The sequence below is a fragment of the Ictalurus furcatus genome, chromosome 16 (assembly GCF_023375685.1).
Source record: "Ictalurus furcatus strain D&B chromosome 16, Billie_1.0, whole genome shotgun sequence".
Lineage (NCBI taxonomy): Eukaryota > Metazoa > Chordata > Actinopteri > Siluriformes > Ictaluridae > Ictalurus > Ictalurus furcatus.
Genome location: NC_071270.1, coordinates 7,160,436 through 7,170,830, shown reverse-complemented (window position 1 = coordinate 7,170,830; position 10,395 = coordinate 7,160,436). Strand labels below are relative to the sequence as shown.

The 10,395-nt window shown below is 38.1% G+C and overlaps 1 protein-coding gene across 1 annotated transcript in view; it reads left to right on the top strand.

The window, feature by feature from the left end:
• The first annotated feature begins 520 nt into the window (after positions 1-520).
• Positions 521-10,395, top strand: part of rasgrf2a (Ras protein-specific guanine nucleotide-releasing factor 2a) — a 36,980-nt gene continuing 27,105 nt past the window's right edge. The window contains exons 1-4 of the mRNA XM_053645731.1: positions 521-1,322; positions 9,012-9,118; positions 9,651-9,798; positions 10,014-10,103. Of these exons, the coding sequence (XP_053501706.1) occupies positions 1,047-1,322; positions 9,012-9,118; positions 9,651-9,798; positions 10,014-10,103 (621 nt within the window). The 5' untranslated portion in view covers positions 521-1,046. The remainder of the gene's footprint in view (positions 1,323-9,011; positions 9,119-9,650; positions 9,799-10,013; positions 10,104-10,395) is intronic.

Here is a 10,395-nt window from a genome sequence, read left to right as displayed (position 1 = left end):
GACTGGTGTCGCATCCGGTGGATTCTCCTGCCTTGCTGCCAGTTTTCCCAGATGTGACCCTGACCAGGATAAACTGATTACTGAAGATGAATGAATAAGGTGTTAAACTGTCCTGAAATTTCAGTTATTTTCTTCATCTTAGACACCGATTTATATATATATATATATATATATATATATATATATATATATATATATATATATATATATATATTAATTAAACAACCCTTTTTTTAATTACTAAACTGGTTGTAGTAGTCTGACTTTAATCTGAGCGGATTTTTTTTTTAAATGGCCACTAGAGGGTGTAAACTCTACCACATCTTAAACTACTGAAAGGGCAAAATGTGAAATATTTTAATTACTATTAGTCCGTTTTCTGCTGTAGGCCTAATAAACTATGCATAAATAGCCTACAAAGGCTATTAGGCAAGTAGGCTAAAATTAAAATCTACAGCAAGAAAGAAAAACAGCAGAAATAGAGAATAGTGTCCCGTGGTGCTGCTTCACATCATTAATAACACAGAATGTTGTGTCAGTTAATTCAGAACCTGTCTTATAGAAGCATTTCAGGAACGGGTTTATTGTTTTAGCGGTGTTTACAGATACTAAGTGAGTTTCTAATCCGTTGGCGTTCCACAGTAAAGCACCTTACAGTGTCTCTGGGGAACCAGTAGCGCATCTTCAGCACACCGCTGAGGAAACAGTGTCTCTTTAAGTTGCGACTAAAGCCGATTAGGGTCGATTCTGCTTTTAGCGTCTGTTCACTCAATCTTTTTTTTTTCTTTATGTTATTGTGTACACTAGACACGAATAGTAATCGACCAAGCGTTTAACGAGATCTTTGTGGACTTAAGCGCGCTCTTTTGTCGCAGGAGATTTTGCTGCACGGTTCGGATATTTCTGGATGATCTTTCTTTAAATCATTTCCACTTTTCTTACTTAAAAAAAAGTAAGTAAGTTTTTTTTATATTTAAAAAAAAATTTAGGTCCGTCTCCGATGATCATGGTCTCAAGCAAAACGGCGTGAGACGTTTGGGTGGAAAATGCAGAAAAGTGTGCGCTATAATGAGGGGCACGCACTTTATCTCTCTGTGATCGCGCGTAAAGAGGGAACGAAGCGGGGCTACCTGAGCAAGAAAGCGACCGAGAACAGTCGCTGGAACGAGAAATACTTTGCTCTGTATCAAAACATCTTGTTTTACTTTGAGAATGAGCAGAGCACCAGGCCGACGGGGATTTACTTATTGGAAGGATGCACCTGCGAGCGCGTCTCAGCGCCCAAAGTATCCACAATCAGCCGAGACAATTCAGATAAGCAGGTATACCTCCATTATTATTATTATTATTATTAGTAGTAGTAGTAGTAGTAGTAGTATCCTATTATTATTATTATTATTTTATTATTATTATTATTATTATCCTATTATTATTATTATTATTGTGTGTGTGTGTGTGTGTGTGTGTGTGTGTGTGTGTGTGTGTGAGCATGTTTTTATTCCTTAGTGGGGACCAAATGTATCCACAAGGGTAGGATGTGACCGTTTTGACCTTGTGGGGACATTTGGTTGGTAGAATTTCTTTAATTTAAAAATAAACCCATAAAGAAAGAAAATAAAATACTAAAAGCCATAATGATTACTTTGGGTTGCTGAGTTGAAGGTTAGGTTTAGGTGAAGCACAGCATTAATCATTATGGTGACTCTGGAAAAAAAAAAGGTGACTCTGGCACTGAGTAGCCTATAGTATTGATTGGCAGTTGTTTAGAATTTCACTACAGACCTGTCTGACTGAAAGTCCTCGTCTGCCTAGAGCAGTGGGGTTTAACATGTGGAACTCCGACCTGCAACGTGCAACTCAGTAGATATCAATACTAAGTGTAGGTAAAGACTCGCAGCATGACTACGCAAAACTATTTCTGAGAAGGAGCTGCTGTATCAGCTTCGCTGCACACATGCATACTGTACTATATTAGAGCAAATGTCCCTGCACTGCCCTGCCATCTCTCACACTCTAACCCATCTCTGAGATTGTCCACTGCAGACTGTATTGTCTATTATGTTTGCACTGGTCACATACTTCGAGCAGTTACTGGACACTTATTCTTTTCCAAATAACAGAGGATTATGTTTAGTAAAACCATATAACAGTAACATTTCACAATTGTGGTTTGACTTGGCACAGTGTCATTTCATTTGTCCAGTCCAGTGGCATGTTGACAATGATGCATTCAAATTCAGATCTTCAAGAATGCATGTGACTAGCTGAAACATTCACTCAGCAAATATTAACTATGTAAAACAGCTAGTAAAATAAAAGGCCCTATAGCAAAAGTGCTGATGGCCAGGTTTGCTTTATTGTTAAATAGACATTTACTTAAACTCATTTCTTTAAGGGGGGGCATGACGGTTTTGTGGTTAGCACATTTGCATGACATTCTGTTAAAAAAAATCCCGTAAAATTTAGGTAAAAACTGGCAGCTGTGGTTGCCAGAAAAAAAGTACTTGTGTAAAAGAAATTTTGTAAATTTAACAAGAACATCCAGAACTGTTATGAAAAGCAAGTACACTTTTTATTAAAATACCACAAACAACTCCAGGGGTTGGGGGCTCAAATCCTGCCCCTGCTATGCATGCGCTGAGCCTGCATTTTCTCCCCATGCTTCTGAGGTTTCCTCTGGGTACTCCAGTTTCCTCCCCCAGTATAAAAAACATGCACTGTAGGCTGATTGACATTTCCAAATTGTCAGTAGTGTGCGAATGTGTGTGTGATTGTGCCCTGTAATGGTTTGGCACCCTGTCCGGTGTGTCCCCCGCCCTATGTCTCGAGCTCCCTCGGATAGGCTTCAGGCTCCGTGTTGGATACAACTACCTGACAGTTTAATTTAGTCTTTAATAACCAAGATAATAGACTGATTATGAACATTTTCTAACTATTGCTCAAAAATCTTCTCAGAATTACAGCCAAAAAATGTTTTGTTTACTAATAGCTAGCATTATCAGGGTAAATTGTGTACATTTATGAATATGACTTAAAATTACCTCAGAAATCCTGACGGGCTAGTTCATGCTAGCTACTTGTGTTAGCAGGTTATATTTATGAATATGACTTTAGCTCTTAATCATGTCAGCTCACCAGCTCATGTTGGTGTCCAGGGTTTTCCCCACCTAGTACCTGAGCCCACCAAATACTATAGTCACAAGTAGTGGTCGACTTATATGGATTTTTAATGGCCAATGCCAGTGCTGATATCTAGAAAGCGTTGTGTTGCCGTTTGGCCAATATGTGGCCGATTTAACACAAATTTAATTACAGTAAATGAGACATACAGAACATTGGTGAAACCAAAGGGACATTTGTTGTGCATAATATTTATGTAATATTCTTCCCTGTTTCCTCACGTGTCTGAGGAAGAACAAATTGCGGTTTTGTGATTGTTTGTGAGGTAAAACATTTTCAGTTTTGCATAAATTTGTTTATTGATGCCATTTTCTATAGTTTTTGTGTTTCATGCTGGGCAGGAAACTTTTGGGAAATGTCATACAAACACTAGTCAAAACATAAGGCTTAGGCCATAGTCAAACAGGCAGTATTTAAAATATGGCCAAACCAACTATTGTACAAACTAAGATACAACTAACTAATGTACATCAATGGGACACTGGCAAGACTTCACAAGGCAAGAAGTCTTAAAGTGATATACTGTATATATACTGTACATTGAGCCCAATGAGTAAATGAGATAGCTGTAAATTATTAGTGAGGTGACAGAGTTGCCAAGTTGAAACTTTTTAAAAGAACTTTGCAGAGGGTAAAAAATGGCTAAGATTGAACCTCTCTGCCATCTTCATTTCCAAAAATGTTTTATTTGTATAGTGTTTTTAACAATGGATCTTGTCACAAAGCAGCTTTACAGAAATATATAAATTCCAGATATAAGTTTAAAATTTATTAACTTATGCCTAATGAGTAAGTCAGAGGGGATGGTGGCAAGGAAAAACTCCCTGAGACGACATTAAGACTCCCTGAGACTGGTTCTTGAGGATAATTCAACTAAAGTTTCCACTCTGAGGCTACTTTGACTGTTCTCCAATACCTTGTCAGTTCTTTCTGCTAGTGACAGTTTCAAAGAAAGTTCACTCAAGTGTAAATGTATAGAGGGTTACACTGACATTGAGATTTGCAAAAGTAAATCTCTGAAGGCCTGGGTCAGAGTGCCAAAGCAAAGTGATGAAAGATGTTCTTTTAATGTCATAAATTCCAATAACGCAACTTGACGCCAGGATATCTGTGCTTCTTTTAATTAGTGTGATGAAAATGCAGAAAACGTTAGCAGATGAAAAATTACAACAACAAAAAATTTAAGTTGGCAAAACAGTCGAAATATATATAATTTTAGGCTCTGGAAAGTCCACATACAGCACACAGTTCACATGGAGCATTTTTTATGTTTTCCTGATGAATTATTGATGAATGCACTGAATACTGTTGGGAGATTTACTAGGCTTCATGACACTAAGTATTAACTAAGTATTCATACTGGCCAAACTGGTTTTAAATGTGGTTTTCCATTTTTTTTAGATTATAAAAAATACTACAGATACTCTCACCAGCCCTTTATTAAGAGCACCTGTACACCTGTAATTGTGTACATGATGTTTATGTAATTATTGAATCAGTCAAACATAAATCATATATTAATTAATAATCATGCAGATACAGGTAAAGAGCTTCAGTTAATATTCACATCAAACATCAGAATGGGGACAAAATGTGATCTGAGTGACCATGGCACGGTTGCTGTTGGTGCCAGATGGGCTTGTGTGAGTATTTCATTGCTGATCTCCTGGGATTTCATGCCTGACAGTTTCTAGAGTTTACCAGAATGGTGCCAATAATAAAAAAACAACCAGTGAGCAGCAGTTCTGTAGGCAGAAATGCCCCGTTGATGAATGAGGTCAGAGAAGAATGGCCAGACTGGTTCAAGCTGACAAAAAGGCTATGGTAAGTCAGATAACCAATGGGAACAGGCTCACAAAACTGGACAGTTGAAAATTGGAAAATGACCAGGTGAGGTTTTTCCAATCATCAACTATCCAGTTTCAGGGAGCTTGTGCCCACTGTAACTTCAGATTCTTGTTCTTAGCTGACTGTTCTTGACTGGAATCTAGTCTGGTCTTCCATGTACGTCAAGGTTTGATGTGTTGTGCATTCTGAGATCAGCAGTTTCTGAAATACTCAAACCAGTCTGACCTTTATCTGTAGGAGTTTATGCATTGTGCTACTGCACTAGGCTGATTGGATAATGAGCAGGGGTACAGGTGTTCTTATTAAAATGGCCGGTGATTGGATGTATTCAATCAATCAAGTTTCTGTATGTTTTACAGCTATAGGGACTAGACAGAGAGGTTAGCAAGATTTAACTGTAAAACAGTGTTAGAATAGATATGACTATAAAGAGGTAGAATAGAATATGATAGAATAGATATGACTATAAAGAGGGGTAATGCCAGCCAGAAAAGCAATGGCACAACCGGCTGGATATTGAGGGGACATATAAATAGCTTTCTTCTTGTTGAATACCCCACTAAGATCATCATCATAGGCAGGAATGATAGTTTCATACTTAAGGGGTAATATACTGATGTTGAGGTGCAAGATACTTAAATGCACATCTTAAGGCATTTTTGGCCTCTTTACGGGCCCAGTCTAAATTCTTAAATACTTGTATGTGTAGGAAAATTAATAACCAGAAATTAAATATTATCATAGTGAACTGGAGCCAACTGTGAGATGTATTGGCTCATTCACACTGGTCTGCTTTCTAGGCATGTACAGTAATTGGTTATTTGAGGGAATGTGTGCTGGTCTTGAGATGGGTTGTGTCATGGGGATATCATGCACTATGGTCAACTCTTCAAGATTCACTCTCGAGACCGACCTCCTTTATTGCTTGGGTTTACCTTTGTAATAAAGTTCTTGCTGATTCTAAGAAGTTTGGCTTCCTTGCTTATCCTTGAACCCACGTGGGAGATGGAAAAAAATCCCCACAACAAATTTGGCGAGCCAGCCAGGAGGGCAAGTAATATTTCATGCAGATTAACTAACAGAGGAAATGGCCATGACAGTGAACTATTACTGATATCTGAAATATTTTGTGGCATAGAATGCTGAAAGAGCAAATGTAGAAGATGATTCTGTAATGGAACAAATGTTGGATGCAAATGTAGAAGATGATTCTGTAATGGAACAAATGTTGGATAATGAAAACTAAAAAAATTTCAATCGCATGGTGACCTCACTGTTAACCTTTTAGTAAATGCAGAGGCATTGGCGGGAGGTCATTTACTGGCCTTTTTCTTTCCTGAAGTAAGCTGAGATTTATTGGCATATTCATGAGTTCATCTAGCGTGAGGTGTTCATTTCTGCATGCTAGTACTAGTCATGGAGAATTTTGATATAGGGTGCAAGGTGCAGCTTCATTCTAGAGTAACCTTTCACCGCTTTCCTTGCTATCTGGAAGATGATCAAACGCTGATCTAAATGGATGTTTCTTGATAGTGTAGTCAATTCTAATGCCCTTCCAGTGAGTAGTAAGATGACCGATGTAGGAAACCTCAGTGCTCAAGGTGTGAGAAAAATCATCACTTGTTTGGCTATCATAATTATCAGGTATATCTAAATGGTATAACATTAGGGTAAGCTTGAGGAAGCTAGTGTGGTATACTGGTTAAATAGAAACCTTCACAGTGGTGGAGGCCACTGTGAACATGGCGTGTACATATTAAAAGAATTGCTGTGGAAAGCAAACTGCCTCTTCCATGAGCAAGTTTGTGTTGACTTTCTCCAACCATGCAATTCTGGCTTGATACTGTTACTTGCACTGATTTCATGGTTCCTTTGGAATTGCTAGCTTTATTGATTTGAATGTCAAAATCCTGTGTTCCAAACATGAAAAATGCACATTCACACTTCAAAATGCAAATCCACATTTCAAATGCATTGTCAAAAACATGTGAAATGTTAAAATATCAGTAAATATCAGTATTAAAGGGATTCAAAAGGCAGAAACAGGAAAATGGGCAAAAGGCTGGTGATAGAAAGTAAGATGAGATAAGGTTCAGAATTGTGCAATGGAACATTAATAGGACTTCAGAAAAACAGGATCAAACAGAATTCAGATACATGCTCAGGTGATGCTAACTGGCTAGGCTGGTGGTTAGTAATTTGATAAGTTGGACCACTGGAAACCTCAGCCAGGACTAGAGATAAACTGGGATATGACAGTAGTAAACATGTGGCACATCATCTTTATGGAAAATTAGGAATGCCATTAGACTGCATTGAACCCTATTTGACAAAGGTCTCTCAGTGGACCAATACTATTAAAATTTTCCTCAACAGCATGTCTGCCATGAAGCTCCAAACTACTACAAAAGAATAGAGCTTCAAAGTAATACATTCTAAAAGCAAATGGCTCATTGTAATTTGTTTTGTTGGCCAGCTGGACTGAGGAGGCCTTTGATATGTGCAAACTGCTCTGCATATTCATAGAACAGTTGTTTGTGGAGTCATTATAAGATTCATTATGAAGTCCATCAAGCCACCATCATTCATCTGGAATACAAAAATCAGATCAGTGTATTTTGGAAGCATAGCTGACACATTTTCATTACCACATTGAACTGATTACAGCTTTTGATGGCAAAAATACTCCTGTTAAGCTTTTACTGTGGTTACATTTTACCAAACAGCTGTGGCTATTAGTTATTAAGACAATCCATCTCTTTGATTGTACCTGCTAAAGATTTAGATTTTAAATGAAACATACTTGACAGAACAGGAAACAAGTGAAATGTCTCATGTTACCATGGAAATCGGGTTTCGTGTTATGCTGAAGTGGTACTGTATTATTATTCCAGAAGCACTCACCACAAAACGTTACACAAGATATCCTACCCCCTCCCCCCCCCACCCCCCATCCTACTAGTGAACTCTGGCCTCAGATGATAAATTACATTCTTTGCATAGAGTTTGCATTAGATTACTCTATATTATTTTGTTGATTCTATGAACACAGTCCTCTGAAAATAAGGCTCCTTCACACAACGTTACAGTCTGCTAAGCTTTAAGAGACAAGTGCACATGCAAGTGTGTCCTTGCTACACAATGCACCACTACCTTACAAATAATAGAAGCCTCCCTGGTAGTAACATAGCCATTTGAATAAAAATAAAAGAAAGTATAGAGGTCACTGTGCATTGTGTAGATTTATAAACACACAGGCAATACAAATGTGAGTTCCCTCTTTCAGTGAGTATACAGTGGTAGTGAATATAATGAAGTAGATATAATTTTGTTAGTTTAACACACAAATAAGTGCTATCAGGAGACTGTGTGATTGTGATGATGAGTTGGAGCGGTGGATGTGAGGCAGAATGAGAAGTGTGTGTAAGGAAACAGTGATTCTATTGTTATCTTCCAGCTTAAACAAGGCCTGGGGCTGAGGAGAGTGCATTAAAAGCAGAGATGAGAAGCAAAGGCTGTTACATAAGTGCAGATATGTGCACACATGCACGCACGCGCACACACACACACACACACACACACACCAGATGACCTGCTATGCGATGAGAGAAGACAAAAAGCCCTTAAGCTTAAGTCCTATAACATACATGTGTACACACACTCATACATTCACTCTCGACCTATTGCGTTAACACCCTTTTGGGCTTTTGAATTGCAAATTACAGTATAATCCTCTTATGGAAAAGAAAATTCTAAATAAAACCTCTCAATGTTTTTACTTACCTGTGCTGCAACTTTAGCACCACTTCCTTCAAACAACTCTTCTACTTTGGGGGAAAATGTCAACAGTGTGACTGCTGTGAGAGCTTGCTCCTTTCCAGACCTTTTTTTGCAATAATAGTAAATACCACCTGCGCAATACTCATTGTATGACCAATGTGCCTTGTGTTTACTGATGACTTAATTTTCTATCCCTTATTAAGCACTATTTCCTGGTCATCTTCGGCCATGATGGGCAGAAACCTCTGGAGTTACGGGCCGAAGAGGATACAGAGTGTACTGAGTGGGTGGAAGCCATTCAGCAAGCCAGGTACAGCAGCGAATGCATTTAACTGATTTTGCTGAGAAAGAAACACCTTTAGCTTATGTAAGTTGCAGTGGCTGAACGCGATAGTATTTCAGAAATACTGCAGCTGTATCAGGAAAAGCTGAATGTTCTGATGTGTCATTTCTGTGGTTGTAGTTTTTCTACATGTAAAAATGGAACAAATTTCAAGCTGTAAAATTTCAAGGCACAAAAAGTGAATTAGAAGCTTTTCTCAAGAGAAGCTCTTTGATCCATACAAATCCCTATTATTTGTTTTTTTACCCATAAATTCACCATCTTTAATTTTTAGCACAGTGCAGGTTCACTCTCAGGTCACCCATCAACCCCGTATGTTTAAAGTTTACATCACTGACTAATATTCTATATATGCATAAATGCATAATTAATTTATAATATTTAGTTGTAACAAAATGTTTACCACATAGAAATAGCAGAATTGTTCTGTAGTTTGAATCACTGCTTTCACTCTGTTCATCCCTTTTTCTTCATCTCTCTGTCATCATCCCTTCTTCAGGTACTCTGACCTCATCATCACGCATGAGGTGCTAATGCAAAAGTACATCCACCTGGTGCAGATCATGGAGACGGAGAAGGTGGCTGCCAATCAGCTCCGCACACAGCTTGAAGACCAGGACACAGAGATCGAAAGGCTCAAGGCTGAGGTCAAATTCAACATCATTAAATTAATACATGTATAGTGCATAAATATTCACCCTCATCCAACATTTCCACATTTTGTGCTGTTACCACTTGGAACTGAAGTGGACTTAATTGGGATTATACATTCACCATCCATTTTTATAGTACTTCTAGATAAATCAAATATTCGCCCCTTATTTTAGTCTGATGAGGTTGCTTTTACTGTGTTTCACATTAGGTTGTGTCGCTGAACAAAGCAAAGGAGAGAATGTTACCTTGTCATTCCAATCAAGAAGAGGATGACCCTGATATAAAGAAAATAAAGAAGGTAAGTAGTTTGAATTCTCTGGAGATTTTATGACTGCACTACAGGTCCATCTATAATCAGTTACTATACATAATTTTCATTTGGTGAACATTATATTAATGGTACCACTACTGAAATGAAAGTCAAAGACAACTTTATTATCATTCTGCAGATCGCACAACAAAATGAGGTAGTGAGCCATTTCAGTGTTTAAAAATACACAGATCAGCCACAACATTAAAACTATGTGCCTAATATTGTGCAGGTCCCCCTTGTGACGCCAAAACAGCTCTGACCCATCGAGGCATGGAGT